Raw genomic sequence first — 18,023 nt, 5'->3', positions numbered from 1 at the left:
CATGCTCTGGGTGGAAGGAAAGAGTTACCTGATGACTGGGAAAGTACAGCTTTAGTGCTGACACTGGTGTTTGGTGTATCCTCTGGACACAACCGGGTAAAGCAGACCTGGTGGTGAAATGATGAAGTACAAGAAACTATTGAAATGAAGAGGTTAGTAAAGAAGGAGTGACATATTTAGGAGATGAAAAAAATAGACAGGAAGGCTAGGAATACAGCAACGAGAGAGGTGGCAAAGAAAAAGGATTGTAGTGTGTTGTAAGTGACGCTAGAAATTAAGGAAGGAGAAAAGGACTTTTGCTGATTGGCTAAACAGAGAAATTGAAATGGAAAGTATATGCTGCAGGTTAGAGTGGTTAACCATAGAAATGAAAATGTGCTAACAATAGAAGAGAGTGTGTTAAGATGATGGAAGGAGCACTTTGAGGTGCTGATAATGCCAGAAAATGAGGACGATAGGAAAACAGATGGAGAAAAGTTAGTGAATCACAAAGAGTGGAGGATTAATAAGGAGGAAGTGAGGGCAGCAATGAAGAGGATGAAGAGTGCAAACCCAGTTTATCCAGATGACACACCTGTGAAGGCATAGAGATGTCTAGGAGAGACGTGTTCCAGGAGGTTGTGCTAAACAGTCTTTTGGTTCAAACTGTTTAATGTAATGTTGTAGAGTGACAGGAAACCTGAGGAATGGAGAAGAATCAAAATACTTTATTAAGCTGAGGGGAAATTATTTGGTCACTGTCACTCCAAGACAGTAAGAACAGTAACTTACTAAACTGAATTAAATAATACAAAATATTATAAAGTTACAAATCTAACAAAAAAGTATTCAAGTCTGTCACTCATGCCACACTACAAAAAAGTCTTACAGTGATGCACTGTGTCTTCAAGCAGTATTATCTTCAAGTAGAGTTTTGAACTGCTATGCAACATTAATAAATTACTATTATCATTATTATTGTTGTTATTGCAAAATGCTGTCAACTGATATCAATTGTTTTCATAATCGTGTACTATTACTTAGATGACTTGGTGCTGTTGTTTAGGATATTTTGTTATTATATTCTTATTATATATTTGTATAAACATATGTATTTTACTCATTAAATTAGTGCATTTTCACTTATGTTCTTTTGATTTGATTTTTTTATAAATCAATAAATAAAAGTATTTACATTCAGTGTAAAAACACAAATTATAGTAAACTAAAGAACATGAGTCTTTAAGTATTCGCGTTGCACATAAGGAGTCTTTACGGAGTTGACTTTGGCAAGTTTACATAGACTTAAGGGACTTCTTCCAATAACAAATGAGAAAACGAAAAGTTGCCTTTCACTTCCTTTTCAGTGTGTGTCACGTATCCTCGGAGGTTTGGCCCTTGCAGGTACCCGTGCAGTAAGCCCGTACGTGGCAGTCTGAGAGCAGCACAGAGTAGCCGAGCTTGTTGCGGCTCCTCTCCTGCAACAGTCCACTCACACAAACTGGATATACAGTAGCGAGGACATTTTTTATACCGTCAGATTTATTTTTACGCTTTCCACACAACCACTGAAACATGTTTACCTTGTCGGAGCTAGTTGTCTTGCTGGCCGTCCTGTCGGCCACTGCTTCTGGTTACTTCGTTAGCATAGACGCCCATGCCGAGGAGTGCTTCTACGAGCGGGTCAACTCCGGCACCAAGATGGGCCTCATGTTTGAAGTGGCCGAAGGAGGCTTCCTGGACATCGACGTCGAGGTGAGATGTTTCATTCGGATAGCAAAAGAGTCACCTAACGCGAGGCAGGATGTACTTGTAAATCATAAAATGCAATGCAACACAAGGCCTGTGCTAATGCTAGCTATTAGCCGGTACCGTTTGGTAAAACTAGTTGGGTGCAAAGCAGGTGTAAAGGATTTAACATACAGTTGAATGGAAAACGTTAGAATTTACATCTTACAGAGTTGCTTTTTTTAGTTTCCCGCAAAGAGCTGCTCCATAATGATGATTAAATTACCCATTATGATATAGGAAGTGCAGCATTAGCATTGTTTCTAAGTTGCTAATTATGTAGCTAATACGATTATTGATTATTGAATAGTTAATGCGCTGTAGACGTTGTAGGATTTGTTTATTTTCGCTAGTTTTAAGCAGAAAATCTAGCTATTTCTGCAGTCTGACTTAGTTTCTGCCATATGTTTCCTAAAGCACATCATGCCCGTCATGTTATTCTCCAGTCATGCAGCAATGTCAGTTATTCAGAAATTCTTCTATCTCCAGATAACAGGACCTGACGGTAAGCAAATTTACAAAGGGGACAGAGAGTCCAGTGGGAAATACTCGGTGGCAGCGCACATGGATGGAACCTACAAGTTCTGCTTCAGCAACAAGATGTCAACCATGACACCCAAGATTGTCATGTTCACCATTGATATCGGAGAGGCTCCCAAAGGCCAGGATATGGAGACAGAAGGTACACAGTGGGGATTTATGTAGTTTAACCGCAACTCTTTTTATTCCCGTTGCTTTTAAAATGATTGTTCCTTTTATTAATTTCTTATTTTTTGACTTTATTATGTGGATTCACTGTTTCCCTCTTCGTAGGTGGTGACAGCTGGGATGGTAGGGCACAGCAGGCTTTGACTAAACTACTGTTGTGAAATAAATTTTTGAGCTTGTGATGCACTGCAGTCTTCTCTAACCAGAGTTGCTTCTGTAGTAAAAACTAATTAAGCATACATAAGACAGACGTGGTGATGTTTGCGAATGATTTGACTTGTTGCACATGTTGAGAACATGTATGAAGTATAAATGTCTCTGATAATGGGACAGCACTGGCAGATACATGCATCACAGGTGTGAAAAGGATATGCACATCTTGCATGTTTTTGTTGTTGTTTGTTTTTGGGGTTTTCTTTTTCAAATGGGGGTAGCAGGGTTCCTTACCACTGTGTTGTGACTCATCACTGACAAGTCACTTTTCTCTTGTTTCAGCCCACCAAAACAAGCTGGAGGAGATGATCAACGAGCTGGCAGTTGCCATGACAGCCGTGAAGCACGAGCAGGAGTACATGGAGGTCCGTGAGAGGATACACAGAGCAAGTAAGAGCTTTTACATTAAGTCCAATAACCATTGTAATCATAAGTGTAAATAAATCTTTATAATTGTTCTCCTCTTCTTCTCCATCCAGTCAATGACAACACAAACAGCAGAGTGGTCCTGTGGTCATTCTTTGAAGCTCTGGTTCTGGTGGCAATGACACTCGGACAGATTTACTACCTGAAGCGATTTTTCGAAGTGCGGCGAGTGGTGTAGTGCTATTCAAATGATACTCCTCTGTGACCTCCACTGTACTGTTTTGTTTTGTTTTGTTTTTCCCCTCCAACACCAAGACAGTTATTTACACTGTGGAAATGAGAGTGGCAGTTTTGAGTAAAGCCTACATGTGATTGGATCTCAGAGGTTTTGTTCTCTTGTTATCTGTTTGGTTTCTTCTTTATAAATATAATTTATGTTTGGAACGAATGGCCAAAAGATTGTGGGATAAATTTCAGTTTATTAGTTTTTCTTTTTAACAGATCTGTTTAATTACAGTTAGTACAGCTGTTTCCTGTGCAAATGACTGTAAGGCTCAGTGTCCGCAGTCAAATGAAAGACTTAAAATTGCACATGAATGGACAGGTATGTGTGGCGTCAGAGTGGAATGTTGCCTATATTAAGTTTGAAATGGGAACCGTTTTGAAATGATAAAAATGGCACATCTGAAAACATCATTGCATTAGTTTAGTGTCTGAGATAGGAAAAGTTTGATTTCAGGTGTCAAAGCCAAGTCAGACTGGCAGATACTGCCAATGTGTTAATTCTCAAAAACCACAAATTGCACTCCCGATGAACTTGTCTAGCTATCTGAAAAAATGTACATTGCAGCTGGTCTTTAAGGGAAACTATACAGCTTCTAACACTGTCTATTGATTCATAGCGATTTGTGGCACAGGTGGGTGGACATCTTTTCCAGGGGAAATTGTGTGGCTCACTCCCCACATAGTTCAGAAATAGAATTCGACAGGGAAGTCTTTTGTGTTGCCATAAACTAACATTTATGATTTTCAAACTCTTGGATTTTAAAAAGTTTGGCCTGGCTGTAAGATCATAAAAAGCAGAGGCAGGGTTGAATTTTAACTGAAATATTTGGGGTGCCTCTCAAAGTATAGAGGAATACTGAAATCCATGTTACATGTTGATTTGGGTGGGTTGGGTAGGTAGGGGGTTTAAACACTTGACTGCTGTGTTCTTTAGTTGCTTCTATAGTTATTTTTGTTAGGGTTGGGGATTTTAAATTATATGTATAAAATTTGAACTGTTAATTCGCCCCCCCCCCCTCCCCCCTCCCCTTGAGCATTGCTTGTGACAGCTGTTTGGATGAGGTCTTTCTTCCAAGTATATACGTCCAAGGCAGTAGATGTTTCCATTTAGCCACACCATGGTACATGCACTAGATATGCTCCAGATTTGTATTTCAAAGAATTTATGGTGAGCTTGGGCAGGAAAGTTGCTCTGTACACAGTCTCTCCTTTTTGTGAGTGCAACGAAATCAGCTAAATGGATCTTTACAAATGTAGAAGTGTGGTCTGTAAAAAAAAAAAATGCCCCAGGTTTCATAATAAAGCCAAAATTCTGTACAATTATTTTTGATGTCTTTATAAATGGGTGTGATGTTTCATTATGATTAGAGAGAAGGGACTTGTCAACAGGTGTAATTGCACCATTACATTAAAATATTCCTTGGAACACAGCTGCTCCTATATTTTTTCAAGATTTTAAGAGGTTTATTATCCCAGAACATAAGGACTAGTGAGGCAACACTGTATCAACTTAACTTAAAATGAGTAATACAAATTAGGCAATCCAATCTAAATTTAGAGGAAAAAATGCATATAAATAATTCACATTAATATCCAATGGGTTTTACATGAGAATTATACTTACGCGTAAGCTCTACATCATAACTTGCACCATAACCAGAGCCTCTTTATAGCAGTATGTCCTAGCCTTCTACATAACTTGATATGCACTTCCTGAGAAATGTAACCACACGTCGGGTGGACACATACCACAAGGACTTGGAATGGCATGGAAGGTTGCAGTGTAGGCATTAAAGGAATTTCCTGTTAGGATGTAAATTTCCTTTACAAGCTTTAAGCTTTAGAGTGCAAGAGAGGGCTGGTATGAATATAAATATAAACTTTAGGAATTACAGTATATAAGAAATTGTCATGTGTAATGTATTATGATGTGTCCCTGATGTGTGGATATATGATTGGTGCTATGATGCTGCACATCCTCCTTTCTGCTTCATTAATGAGCAGGGTGAGAAGATTCCTGCATCTGCTAGCATTGATGTCTTTAGTGAATAGAAGGCTGCTGCCAATGACCTTCTGTGTGGTACTTGGTCAGTGCATTGCCTTTCTGTCTGCACCTGAGCCATGATGAAAATGCTACAATACAGAGGTCAGCCTGCTCAAGTATCCTAGGTAAGTAAAGATAGTTTTCCAGATGACAACGTATTTTATTTGAATCCCCATTTACTTGAAACTGGTGATAACCTCTACAGCAGCTCCTCCAAAGTAGAGGGGCAGGAACTCAGTCCTGTTTATTTTGTCCATGACAATCCACTCAAAGCACTTCATAACTATAGGAGTTATTAGGTGATGGTCATTCAGGCATGAATGCTGCTGAGGTCTTTGGAACAGGACTGATGGTAGCAGATTTAAATTGTGTTATCTTAGCTTGAAAGAATAAGATGTCAGTCTGTGGCTCTGAGAGCACCTCTGCGGCCAGAAAACAGGAGAATCTCTGGCAGAAGAAACTAAAGCAACTGTGTCCAGAGAGGAAGCCAGAAAAGCTTTAGTTTTCTAAAGTGTTTCCACATGAACTGTTTAGAGAAAAAAGTACTTTAACAAAAGTACCAATAATATAATATGAAAACACCTGACTGCTGCCAAGCTGCTGCTGCAGATGTTTAAGATTAAACTCCATTTAAGTACTTTATTGTCCACTAATGGATCCTACTCAGATGTCTGTGGTGGCTGTCCTGTGAGGAACACAACAGCTTTCCCATCAGAAACACTACATATTGATTTTTTTTTAAGTATATTTAAAAGCAGATGAATTAAAAAGATTGAGGACTGTGACATAGTTAACTGTATGCATCTACAGGAGGATAAAAATGAATGAAAAATGTATGTAATGTAAAAATGTACATTTGGTGAACCAGGTGATTTTCCAGAGATGTTAAAAGTGCTGGTGGAGTATGCATCTTGCAGCTTTCACTTTGGTACGTTTTTATAGATATCTGTTTTTAGATTTTGTTAGCTCTCGCTTGCCATGGCAAAACACCACTATTGCAGGGTGCCCAGAATCTGTGGCAAAACAATCCTAAATCATAATGACAATTGCATTGTTCAGGAGAACGACCAGCAACTGCAGGAAGGTTTTATTTATCTTGTGTACAGTCACTGGGAACCATGCAGTTTGGAGAGCTTCTGTTCCCACCCGGCGTGTAAACAGCAGCGGACCCGGAAACAGGAGCAGCGTGGAGTGCGACTGTAGCAGACCCACTGTGAACTACTTTAGTTTCGAGCTCTGCTGAATGTTTGGTTTCCAGCATGGATAATACAACAGACGGGACGTGGGACAGATTACCAGTTAAACTCAACGAGAAGATTTTGCAAACGCTCGATGAACTGAAATTCACACATATGACACCTGTACAGGTCAGTGAACACTTTCAGCGCGTGGCTCACACCTCTCCTCAGTAAACACTAAATCTGATCTGTTGGAATTTTCCCTTCTAGTCTGCCTGTATCCCGCTGTTCATGAGTAACAAGGATGTGGCTGCCGAGGCGGTAAGTGCGCCATTTAACCATTAAAAATAAAGATCACTGAATTTTATTATTGCAGATGTTTCAGAGTTATGGTAAACATCCTCCCATCCACCCGCACATCCAGCCAGCCAGCCAGCCAGCCAGCCAGCCATTCAGTGTCACGGGTGTCTGGACCCTCTCCCAGCTGTCCCAGGGCTGCAGACAGGGCACACACTGGACAGGTCGCCAGTGTGTTCCCGGGCTGACAAACGTGGTGACCATCCATGTGCACAGTATACATTATACCGATTAACCACCACTGCAAGTACTGACATTTGAATTTAACTGGACAGGAAAAATTGTCTTGACAGGGTCATTCCATATAAAATCCACCCAATCTGGAAAAGTGGACCCCCAGACATATCCGCTGGTTGTTGTATTTTCAATGTATGTTATAATAAATCATGCTATTTTACCTTAAGAATGTGAACTTTTTCAAAAACCTCATTTATCATCAATAATTTTAAATATGGGTTTTTGATGCTGCCTGAAAGTAAACGCAGAAATAAGCTTCCGGAATCTCAGAGGTGATGTAACCACCTCAACCTGACACCCCCGTCTGCCGCAAGGTTATCTGCTCAGCACACGTGTAGAGAGTGGTTGTCCTGTGAGTTATCGCAGCAGCCTCTTGTAGCTCACTGAGTGTCATTTGATTGCAGGTGACTGGGAGTGGAAAGACGCTGGCTTTTGTCATTCCTATTATAGAACTCCTCCTGAAGCGGGAAGAGAAGCTAAAGAAGATGCAGGTAAGATTGAAAGCGAAGCAAAGATGGCATTTAACCCCAGTTTAAAAAAAACAAAACAATAGGATGACTAGCAGGGTGTGAAGTAATTAAAATGAGCTTTTGTTCTTTTTTGTGATATTGTTATAGAGTTTAATACCTCCTTGATCCTGAACAGCTGAACTCTGAGTTATGATAGTTCTTGATATTTTACAGATAATCTGTGAAATATACAAAGCCTCAACAATATGATTTGGACACTTTGTTAAGCCCCAAATAATGTCTTTTGCAGGTTGGTGCCCTTGTGATCACTCCCACAAGAGAACTGGCCGTACAGATCAGTGAAGTGATGGAGCAGTTTATTGAGAAGTTTCCACAGTTCAAGTAAGTAGAAGATACAGTGTGAAAGGGGTGTTGTATATAATACAAACCCCTTAGTTAATAAGATGAAAAATTCTTAAAGCCTATTTAAATGAAGTGTAATGGTAAAAAAAAAAAGTGTGAAAGTGAACATGTTTGGTTGCACTCCATATGTCAGAAAGAGCAAATAGTGGATGGAAATTTGTGATGTGCTCGTATGGTGAAAAAATCTGCCTTTAAGAGTGTGGTTAGAAAAGTCCGAAGTTGGTGAGGGTGGCCTCTGCCTCTACAGCTATCCTTGGATAAAACTGGAAACTATTCTAATGGCCGTTAATTCATTATTGATATATACTGAGGTGTCAGAGGTTGTCAAATGTCGTCATCATCATAATCTAAGAATGAAAGTGTTTTAGATTAATGTCGAAATTATCCCAGTATATAATACTGGCTTTAATAAATACCTGGCATTATATAGCAGACAGGAAAAGACCATGGCGATGTGCCCATTTACATATGTGACACAGTTACTGTGGTACTGTCACAGTTACTGAAAGAAATATAAAACTGATGAATGTGTGCAGACAGAGGATATACAATGTGTAATAGGTAAAGTTGCCACTCTGCTCCTTAAACAAATAGCAGTGCATCACTGATCATGTTATTAATGTGAACCTATGTCACCCACAAAATACAAGTAAAACCCCTTGAAAAACATAATTATTATTTTAACTGAACTGTGACTGAAATAGTAACCGGTTGTATAAACCTCTACTTCATTAATGATCAGAGAAGTCTTTCATGTTTTCCCACTTGGTGTTTTTCAGGCAGATTTTACTTATCGGTGGCAGTAACCCAGCAGAGGATGTGGAGAAGTTCAAGGATAAAGGGTATGCGATGATCTGAGGGCCTTTCCACTAACACACAACTAGCAGAGTTTTTCAGCTGGACTGAAATATATCCATTATAAGCACAATGATCCACAATCTTGTTCTGTTAAGAAGTAAAAATTGGGCTGTGTTAATGAAATTAGTTTTTCTGAATGGCTCTTCATATCAATGGACCCAGGAGTATTATATCAAAAACTCCTGTGCTATCCATCACAGAATCATATTAAAAACATCCAAACCGCTTGAATTTGTGCATCTGTGTCTCAGAGCAAACATTGTGATTGCGACACCGGGACGCCTCGAAGATATGTTCAGGAGAAAGTCTGATGGTCTGGACTTGGCCAGCTCAGTTAAAAGCCTGGATGTGCTGGTTCTAGATGAGGCCGACAGGCTGCTTGACATGGGATTTGAGGCTAGGTATGGAAAAACTCTTAACATTTATTGTTTTCAATGCCAGAAGAAATTATCCTGAGGCCTATAGCACCTCTTCAGAAAGCTACTCAAATGCATATGAAACATGGAGCCCACAAAATGAATAGAATTTCACTTGATGGATAGAATTTCACTTGCCAAAATAGTCAAAAGGACTTTGCTTTTTAATGCTTTAAAGTTGGACATTTTAACATGTGAGTCTATGGGAATTGACTCAGTTTTGAAAAAAGGTCTAGTGACTGTTAGAGGAACTGCAGTTTTTTGTGCGTCACTGCTGGTGAAGTCTAATGTTAAAGCACAGAGCACGACAATAAGAACTATCCAAATACTTTGTGTGTTTGAATTTTGTAGTGCGTTTTAACTCGTTATGGGTAATAGTCTGTATTTGTGTATCCAGTCTAAACACCATCTTAGGTTACCTGCCTAAGCAGAGACGTACAGGCTTGTTTTCAGCCACTCAGACCCAGGAGCTGGAGAAGCTGGTGAGGGCTGGCCTCCGCAACCCCGTACGGATCACCGTCAAAGAGAAAGGCCTGGCCCCTGCTGCCACCGCCCAGAAAACCCCTTCCAGGCTGTCCAACTACTACACTGTGAGACAATTATTTATTCATTAATGTAGAAAAGTGTAGCAAAGACACAAAAAAAATCTCATGCTTTTATTTCAGATTTGTAGAGCAGAGGACAAGTTCAACAACCTGGTGGCTTTCCTGAGGCAGCACAAGCATGAGAAGCTTCTGGTCTTCTTTAGGTAAGTTAAAGCGGTACACAAAAAAACTTGGTAGCTTTCAACTTTGCTCGTGTGTTGTGTGAACCACTGGACTGCAAACTCATTGTCATGACAACAGTTTCTTTTATTGGAAAATGTTTTTCTCCGTGACATGTCCGATTAGGTCTGTTATGACACGATTCCTTGTCATCTCGTCTTCAGTACCTGTGCTTGTGTGGAGTATTACGGTCGAGCTCTAGAGACGTTGGTCAAAAAGGTCACCATCCACTGCATCCACGGCAAGATGAAACATAAACGCAACAGTATCTTTGCTGACTTTCGGAAACTAAAAAGGTAAAATTCAGTTTGTGTGTACAGATACAGAAAATATGGCTGTTTTGGGGGGGGATTTGTACATCATTTTTTTGCTTGTGTGTCATGCAGTGGGATCTTGGTGTGCACGGACGTGATGGCCAGAGGCATCGATATCCCTGATGTTAACTGGGTGCTGCAGTATGATCCTCCCAGCAGTGCCAGGTGAGTCAGTACTAACTACATAACTGGATCTTTTGGTCACTGTATGCACCTCTTGTTTTTGCATTTTATTTATTTATTTGGTCTGACTCAGTGCCTTTGTACATCGATGTGGGCGAACAGCAAGAATCGGTAATTATGGCAATGCTCTCGTCTTCCTGCTTCCAATGGAGGAAACCTATGTTAACTTCCTGTCCATCAATCAGAAGGTGAGTTCAGCAGAAACTGAAAGTGATCAGTAACTTTTCACACCACCTCTCTGCTCTGGTTGCTCCTAACCGAGAGTCTGTGCTAGTTCAGCATACTTGAGACCTCTTTACTTGTATGGTTCACTTACTGGGGTGGCTGTAGCTCAGGTGGCAGAGCAGGTCATCCACTAATCAGAAGGTCGGTGGTTCGATCCCAGGCTGCATCCTGGCTGCATGGCAAATATCCTTGGGCAAGATACTAACCCCGTGTTTGCCTACTGGTGGTGGTCAGAGGGCCCGGTGGCGCCAGTGTCCGGCAGCCTCGCCTCTGTCAGTGCGCCCCAGGGCAGCTGTGGCTACAATGTAGCTTGCCATCGCCAGTGTGTGAATGTGTGTGTGAATGGGTGAATGACTGAATGTAGTGTGAAGCGCTTTGGGGTCCTTACGGACTAGAAAAGCGCTATACAAATGCAGGCCATTTACCATTTACTCAGAACATCAGCAGTCGGGTTAGGTGATCACATGATCATGAGGACTATGGAAGTAAACAACCTCAGCTCCTTCATTGGATTACTGTTGCATATTTGTAATTTGTTCAGTTGTAAAAAGCAATGTGTTTTTTAAATGAAGGTCTTTAACCAACATTTAAGAAAATGTAAGCCCCCTTTCACCTGCATGCTCAGTAGTGTTAAATGATCTGTAGGCAAGTAATGTCCCACACCTTTAAAAATCCAACCCAAGTACAAGGTTTAAGTTTACTAGGATTATATTTATATGAAAGCTCAGAATTATTTTAAAATTGCTTGCAACCAAAAAGGAGAAAAACAGAAATAAATTTGCTGTTGATAATATTTACCACAGGATTTCTAAAAGTACACATTTTTGCATGTTTTGGTTTCTGTCAGCTTGTCCTTCACAATATATTCAACTGTAGTCACGCTTACTTTTTTAAAAAAAATTTCAAGTAATAATTTCCATCAAATTGCAAAGGAAATTCTTGGAAATATTTTCCATTCACAGCTAAATTCTTCAGAAAATTATAAGGTGCACAATATGGAACCTGCAAAATCTCATCTTGTTCATCTACTCCCCAGTGTCCACTCCAGAGGATGTCCCCAATAAAAGACGTGGTGGATGTTCTGCCAAAAGTGAAGGCCATGGCTCTGGAGGACCGGGCCATGTTCGAAAGAGGGATGAAAGCATTTGTCTCATACGTCCAGGCCTACGCCAAACATGAATGTAGCCTCATCTTCAGGACCAAAGGTTAAAAAAAAACAAACCAGCAAGCACATGTGTAGAGCATCCTAAATATTATTCAAATACAAATTTGTTGTATCCACAAACAGACAAATGTAATGTGTCACATTTTCGATGTCTAGATCTGGATTTTGGCTGCTTGGCACATGGCTTTGCACTTCTTCGCCTGCCCAGGATGCCTGAACTGAGGGACAAAAAGTTTCCTGATTTCATTGAGACGACAGTGGACACAGACACCATCCGTTACAAAGACAAGAACAGGGAGAAGCAGAGACAGAAAGCACTGGCTGAGCTCAAAGATAAGACTCCCTTTCCTAAAAAGAACTTTATAAAGAATAAGGCCTGGTCTAAACAGAAGGGCAAGAAGGAACGCAGGCAAAAGATGGCAGCCAAGAGAAAGCACAACGAGGTATTTCCGTTCATTCATCATTAATGTTTAATTAAAGACATCTGATGACTACAGTTTTAACTTTTGTGTTTTTGCAGGATTCTGATGTGGATGATGAAGACCTGAAAGAGCTTTTAGATGACACTCGTCTCCTCAAGAAACTAAAGAAAGGCCAAATCAGTGAGGAGGACTTTGAGCAACAGATAACAAGTGGAGCAAAGTCGAAACACAAAACAGAAGAACCGTAACAGTTTGGAAGAAGACAATGGACAATATAACAGCTATTCAGATGTATCCACCGGAGTTGAATTAAATCTCTGACACACATTTAGTTTTTGTTGGTAGTTTTTATTGGAGAATTGTGAAGCAGTTATAAATAAAGTTTGATGAGTTCATCGCTGACTGCAGATGGGGTAAGGACTCCCAGGTCAGTGAAGAGGAGGGTGATGAGGGAGGGAGGTGTGTAATCAATAATTGGATGTTCTTCTGACAGGTTCTTTGCCGTCTTCAAGGTGTCTGCTTTGTACTGTTGAGCCCCAAAATAGATATGTAAGGAAAGCTTCTGAATATAAAATAAGGGGGAGAGAAAGAAAATCTGTACAGTTTTACCTTAAATTTATCTGGCACGTCCTGTTGGTTGAGCGGGTACAGACGTACGAATTTGAAACTCTCTGCCACGACGTAGAAGGGCTTGTTGTGTGCCTTGGAGCACAAAGCCATCTGATAAGTGCCGATCTGCAAGACAAAACACAAAAGTCTATTATTGTATCACAAGCTGTGTCACATTTATCACTTTTAGGGTGAACAGAGTGCAACCCGTGTCACAATTTTAAAATGTCCCATAAAGACAACACATGCGAGCAAACATTAAGTTACAGTTTTAAACAGACTGTATATCGCGGTCTCAAACTCATATATTGAGGTGAATAATTATAAGTCAATTTGGCACTTGAAGTTACTTTTTTGTTAGAGAGGATTTGTGTGTTGTTGAGTGCAATGTTAAGTTCTTTAAAAAGCAAAAAAATGATTTAATACAAAGGCAATATGAGCAGAAAGCACAAACAGGGCTGGCTGTGTTAGAGTTATTTGTTAAGAAAACTATTTTCACTAGCAGTCAAAAACTAATGTGTACACTTATGTCTGCATTTTTTTTGTTTAATACGAACAAAATTATAGCAGAACTGCTACCACGTGTGGTCAGAAAGAAAGTACCAATTTGTTTTTTGGTAGTTCACTGAAAGGCTTCAGTTAAGAGTGAGAAAAACATTTTTTTTTTTGCCTTGTTATTCAATATTTGAAATTTAAAAACACAAACAATCAAAACACTACATTTTCAGAAATATCTGTGGGTGTTTTGTTGCTTGTTTGGGGTTTTTTTTGTACTACTCAAACACTAAAGTGGCCCTCCAATGAGATGACAGTGCCAGCAGTGGCCCACTGCTCATTTCAGTTTGATACCCCTGCTCTATATTAAAGATGTAGCTGCCATGATATCACTGAGGCATCATTGGTTAGCGAAGCCCTGTTATGAAGCTGCAAACTAAACATTTCCATTGTCTCCATGTTGGTGTCTTAAAACAAGATATGAAAAGTGAGCAGAGCCACACAGTAAAGCATACCCTGCTTTATCGGGACATTGATGGAGACAATAATTTATAAAATGATCAGAATACAACACAGAGAACCCTGTGCTGTAACCTGACATGCACCACGTTACAAATGTAACTACAGATCACCTTCAACACACTTGGTTTATCATAAAGCGTCATTTATGGCTTGCCTAGACTACAAAATGTTGTGACGTATGGTTTGGAGTTGACGGCACTAATACAAAAACAAGTAAAGAAAAACAGGAGGCCAAGAGAGGCCCAAAGAAGAAGCAATAACCAGCATTTTAACACTGATTTGAATTTGATTCAATTGAAGAGCATCTGAGTTTTTACTGGAACACACCTTATTGATGATCCCACCACTCTCCACAACTCCCTCAGCACCAACGATGACTAGATCCACTTTTTCCAAGACGTATCTGTAAAGAATGACAGAAAATACAAAACTAATGCAAATGACATTGACAAGAGACATGACATTAAAATCAGACGTTATTAACATCTGTATCCACCCCACAGCTGCGTCCAGCACCACCGTTACTGGAACATTGAGTTTCCTCAGGGCTTCTGCCATGTGTTGCCTGAATAATTTAAAAAAAAAAGGACATTATTGAGCCTGTGTCCTTTCAGAGTAAGACTACAGTACAGTATATAGACTGCTCCCTCACCCAGCTGCATCAGGCTGTGATTCAGTCACATAGACAGAGAATCGTTTCTTCTCAGCTGCAGCTTTTTCCAGCACCCTGAGGACAACTCTGGAGTAGGAGTGAGTCAGGATTTTCTGAGAGAGACAGGGAGAAAAACAAAAATAAAAAAAAATGCATCACTGAACCTTTTCCCTGTACAGAGCAAGAATTAGGTTGTGTTCCATACTTACAGCGCCATCTTTGATAAAGGTGTGACAGAGCTTGGCAACCTTGGTCCTTGACATGGAGATCTTCTCTAAAAATAGTTCTCCTCTCTCCTCCATCACCTTCTTACAGCGAGACAGGTCCTGAAAAGAATAAATGTTAGCATCTGCCTTGGATTAAGATAACGGGTCTGATCATGCAACCTCTTTAAATCTGGCCAATCTCCATAGCAGTTCCAGCAGGACTGCTATTTCTAAGTTCCTTCTAATGGTCTTTTTTTTTTTCTAAAATCTTGCATTTGTGCATCTACAATGTGTGCTAGAACTTCTTTGATTTGGATTCCTTTTTGGGAAGGAGAATGACATTTCAAAACTGCCAAGGACGACAAATAAAAGGCTCAATAAAACATGGTGGAAGCAGCATAACGGGAGGGGTCCCTAGTGAGCTTGGCTTCCAGTGTCCCTAGGTCACAAATTTTTATTAGTGATGTGAAAAACAGAGCTGAATCTATACTGAGGTATGCAGAGCTACAATTTCTGCTTACAGCAAAAAACAGCCACATCCAGCAAAGTCCCACAGTGACCCAAAACACACTCTAAAAGTAGCGCTGGAGTTTTTGATGGTCAGGAAATGGAATATCCTGAAGCTGTTGGTTCAATCACGTTATCTTAACCCGATCAAACTGTGTTTCACTCACTGAAGACAAAACAAAATACAGACCCATAAACAAACAGTAACTAAAGACAGATGCAGTAATGGCCTGGCAAATGTCATGAAGGAGGAAACACATTCTTTGGTGATGTCTGTAAGTTCCAGGCTTCAACCAGGCATCGACTGCAAAAAAGTATGAAAAATAGTCACAACTACTTTCATTTGTCAAATTGTGACACCTCCAAACCTAACAGTTTTTTCTTTACTTTGATTATATTTGTTCTCCTGTATGAACCACAATTTTGCTGTAGAATTGCAGTGTCTCTTTTAATAAAGTTCTTTCGAGAACAGTAGCACTTGCACAGCATCCATAAGGTCTGACTCGATAACGTACAACAGATCTGGTAGTGCTCTGATGATTTCACTCAAGTTATTCACGCTTAATCTTGTTCAATGTTTGAATGTCCAACGCCAAACTGTCTTCACTCACCTGGTGCTCCAGAGATGTGAGGCTTATGAAGCGCAAGAAGAGCTCCCCTCCCGAGGAGACAGCCACAGAGGAGTCCACTCCTGTAAGGCAGTCTGTGGCTGACGTCAGGCTCTCCCTCAGGCCCAGGATTGTTTCACCTGAAGGGGGAGAGACAGCTTTGTCATCCTAGTAGTTCCTTACAGTGCTCTTTCAAATCTGTGAAATCTTTATTTCATTTATGGTAGAAAAATAATAATTCTTATTAAAACTGTACTTGACATGTGGGCTTCAGTAACTTTTTAAAGCACTCTAGATGCTGTTTTCAGATCTTGGCCCACATGATTATCGCAGAGAAACGACAAAAAACACTATTTACAAATTGAGAAAACACAAAAAGGCTAAATTTCACGTCTTCTTCTCCACATCCAAGCGAGAATAAGAAAAGCCGAGAGGTGTCTATATTAACACCAAGGGCTTAACACTAACCTTTATCTCTCTTTAGGAATTCAAGCAAAGTGCGGATAGCAGCAACAGCAGAGGCCATGTCCGGGTCTTTCTTCATCTGATCCCTGAAATACTCCACCAACTCTGTCCCAGAGATAGAGGCACAGAGATATCCAGTTAATATTTCTAACACAAAAAGCAGAAAATTATTTTTAAAATAGAGTAATTTACCTTCGTTGTTCATCCTGAAAGCAACAACAGCGCCTAAAAGATAACCACAGAAGATTTCTACAGGTTTCAGTCAGTGCGCTCTTTCTAACACATGCCAGAGCGGCTGACTCCGCTCACTGTCTCTTTCTTTCAAACGAAAATATTCACAGCGCTTGAAATATTGTTTTAAGTCAGCCCCACTCTGAATGGCAGCAAAACCCCGCTGAACTCTGTCTAAAAGTTGCTCCTGTCACTATTTCCAACTTACACACCATTAGCTCATCCTGCAGAAGGCAGGTTGACGTGTCGCAGAGTAATGACGTAGACAAAAACGTCTCCCAGACGCCGTGCCGTTCACGTGAAGTTGGAAATGTGACTTTAATTCGTTCATGTGTTTTTTTTTCTGTTTTCGTTTGTTTGTTTTTATAAACCACAAAATAACAGCAAAGATTGTAAAATAGTAACATAGTAATGCAGAATCTCCACAAAGTGAGTGAAATGACCATAAAGCAACAACAGAGAGATAGAATTGTCTATTAAAACCTCAAAGATATTCACTTACCTATAACGAGAGACAACCGGACCATACGAGAGTCAGAGACAAAACAACTGGTGAGGAACCATTTGAACTTTTTATTGGTGTCAGGTCCATCCATGTTAATGAACAGTACAGCACAGACATTTAATAAGTTGCTTATTCCATTCTGTAATGTAACTTAAAGGACATATAAGTGTTTCTTAGTGTGCTCTGGGCACAGTGGGTATAAAGAGGTACAAGAGCATAAAACAACGTTTATTATGAAATTATTATGAAATATGTCTTCATACCAGCAGTTATGATATAATGACATTTATAATAATGATGTACCTTAATTGAACTACACAGCAATATTACGGGCCATTTATGAAATTAAGTATACTGCTTACACAGGGTGAAGTGTCAACACATACTTTATTGTTCCATAATCCAGCTTCCAGTTAATCTCGATACCTTTCACAGCCACAAATATAGCTAAACTGGTCCCAAACCTTTAACCTGTACCACAGTATATGAACTAAAAATGTAAACACCAACGCACATAGCAAGAAAATACATATTTTAAAATGTTAATGAATTAAATTAAACTTGCTAATTAATGTCAATAATGATTTTTAGTGGGCTAACTTGATTCCAATAGCTTGTAAGCACATGAAGGAAAAGCCAAAGATTAAATGCTAAAAGTTAAAGAAGGAAGAATGTTATACAGAGTTCGTGGAGGAGCTGAAGTATGTGAAGGAAGAGACTATTAAAGAAAAAGTGGAATAGTCAGGGAAATGAAGAACACAGACAGGAGTACTGGGAGGCTAGGTGTATGGCAAAAAGAGATGTGTCAAAGGCAAAGGCTAAAAGCTCATTGTGAGGCTGGACACTAAC

General features: G+C 39.9%; 3 protein-coding genes across 4 annotated transcripts; 2 read left to right on the top strand and 1 right to left on the bottom strand.

Annotated features, from left to right (window-relative positions):
• The first annotated feature begins 1,377 nt into the window (after window positions 1-1,377).
• Window positions 1,378-4,662, top strand: tmed2 (transmembrane p24 trafficking protein 2). Of its 2 annotated transcripts, XM_085280331.1 has the most exons (5): window positions 1,378-1,734; window positions 2,257-2,449; window positions 2,581-2,598; window positions 2,971-3,078; window positions 3,168-4,662. In XM_085280331.1, exons 1-5 carry the CDS (start codon window positions 1,555-1,557, stop codon window positions 3,290-3,292), a joined length of 624 nt encoding a protein of 207 aa, XP_085136457.1. In that variant the 5' UTR covers window positions 1,378-1,554; the 3' UTR covers window positions 3,293-4,662. The 2 variants fall into 2 exon arrangements, with proteins under 2 accessions (XP_085136457.1, XP_085136458.1); XM_085280332.1 differs by lacking the exon at window positions 2,581-2,598 and having other exon boundaries at window positions 1,381-1,734.
• Window positions 4,663-6,531: 1,869 nt separating this feature from the next.
• Window positions 6,532-12,701, top strand: ddx55 (DEAD (Asp-Glu-Ala-Asp) box polypeptide 55). The gene is made up of 14 exons (XM_085280329.1): window positions 6,532-6,750; window positions 6,832-6,882; window positions 7,560-7,646; window positions 7,915-8,006; window positions 8,807-8,869; window positions 9,137-9,286; window positions 9,699-9,891; window positions 9,967-10,049; window positions 10,230-10,361; window positions 10,452-10,544; window positions 10,636-10,750; window positions 11,824-11,992; window positions 12,109-12,395; window positions 12,473-12,701. The coding sequence occupies exons 1-14, from the start codon at window positions 6,643-6,645 to the stop codon at window positions 12,620-12,622; spliced, it is 1,773 nt and encodes a 590-aa protein (XP_085136455.1). The 5' UTR covers window positions 6,532-6,642; the 3' UTR covers window positions 12,623-12,701.
• On the bottom strand, window positions 12,702-16,937 carry eif2b1 (eukaryotic translation initiation factor 2B, subunit 1 alpha). The gene is made up of 9 exons (XM_085280330.1): window positions 16,631-16,937; window positions 16,442-16,543; window positions 15,977-16,113; window positions 14,862-14,978; window positions 14,653-14,765; window positions 14,497-14,565; window positions 14,328-14,403; window positions 12,984-13,109; window positions 12,702-12,900 (listed from the first exon to the last, which is right to left on the bottom strand). The coding sequence occupies exons 1-9, from the start codon at window positions 16,641-16,643 to the stop codon at window positions 12,745-12,747; spliced, it is 909 nt and encodes a 302-aa protein (XP_085136456.1). The 5' UTR covers window positions 16,644-16,937; the 3' UTR covers window positions 12,702-12,744.
• Between the last annotated feature and the right edge of the window lie 1,086 nt (window positions 16,938-18,023).

The sequence above is a fragment of the Mchenga conophoros genome, linkage group LG7 (genome assembly GCF_057382185.1).
Source record: "Mchenga conophoros isolate Kocher_MC1m ecotype Shallow Benthic linkage group LG7, M_conophoros_male_GT1.1, whole genome shotgun sequence".
In the NCBI taxonomy this organism is placed as follows: Eukaryota; Metazoa; Chordata; class Actinopteri; order Cichliformes; family Cichlidae; genus Mchenga; species Mchenga conophoros.
This window is presented reverse-complemented; position numbering and strand designations above follow the sequence as displayed.

Bases quoted from the DNA above. Each gene is read 5' to 3' on its own strand.
- eif2b1 (XM_085280330.1), bottom strand. The intron at 14,979-15,976 runs GTGAGTGAAGAC...TATTCTTTTCAG, and splicing joins TCACATCTCTGGAGCACCAG to GACCTGTCTCGCTGTAAGAA. The intron at 13,110-14,327 runs GTGTGTTCCAGT...TTTGTCTTGCAG, and splicing joins GTGGTGGGATCATCAATAAG to ATCGGCACTTATCAGATGGC.
- ddx55 (XM_085280329.1), top strand. From the start codon at position 6,643: ATGGATAATACAACAGACGGGACGTGGGACAGATTACCAGTTAAACTC. The intron at 7,647-7,914 runs GTAAGATTGAAA...TGTCTTTTGCAG, and splicing joins AGAAGCTAAAGAAGATGCAG to GTTGGTGCCCTTGTGATCAC. The intron at 12,396-12,472 runs GTATTTCCGTTC...GTGTTTTTGCAG, and splicing joins CCAAGAGAAAGCACAACGAG to GATTCTGATGTGGATGATGA.
- tmed2 (XM_085280331.1), top strand. From the start codon at position 1,555: ATGTTTACCTTGTCGGAGCTAGTTGTCTTGCTGGCCGTCCTGTCGGCC. The intron at 1,735-2,256 runs GTGAGATGTTTC...TTCTATCTCCAG, and splicing joins TCCTGGACATCGACGTCGAG to ATAACAGGACCTGACGGTAA. The intron at 3,079-3,167 runs GTAAGAGCTTTT...TTCTCCATCCAG, and splicing joins TGAGAGGATACACAGAGCAA to TCAATGACAACACAAACAGC.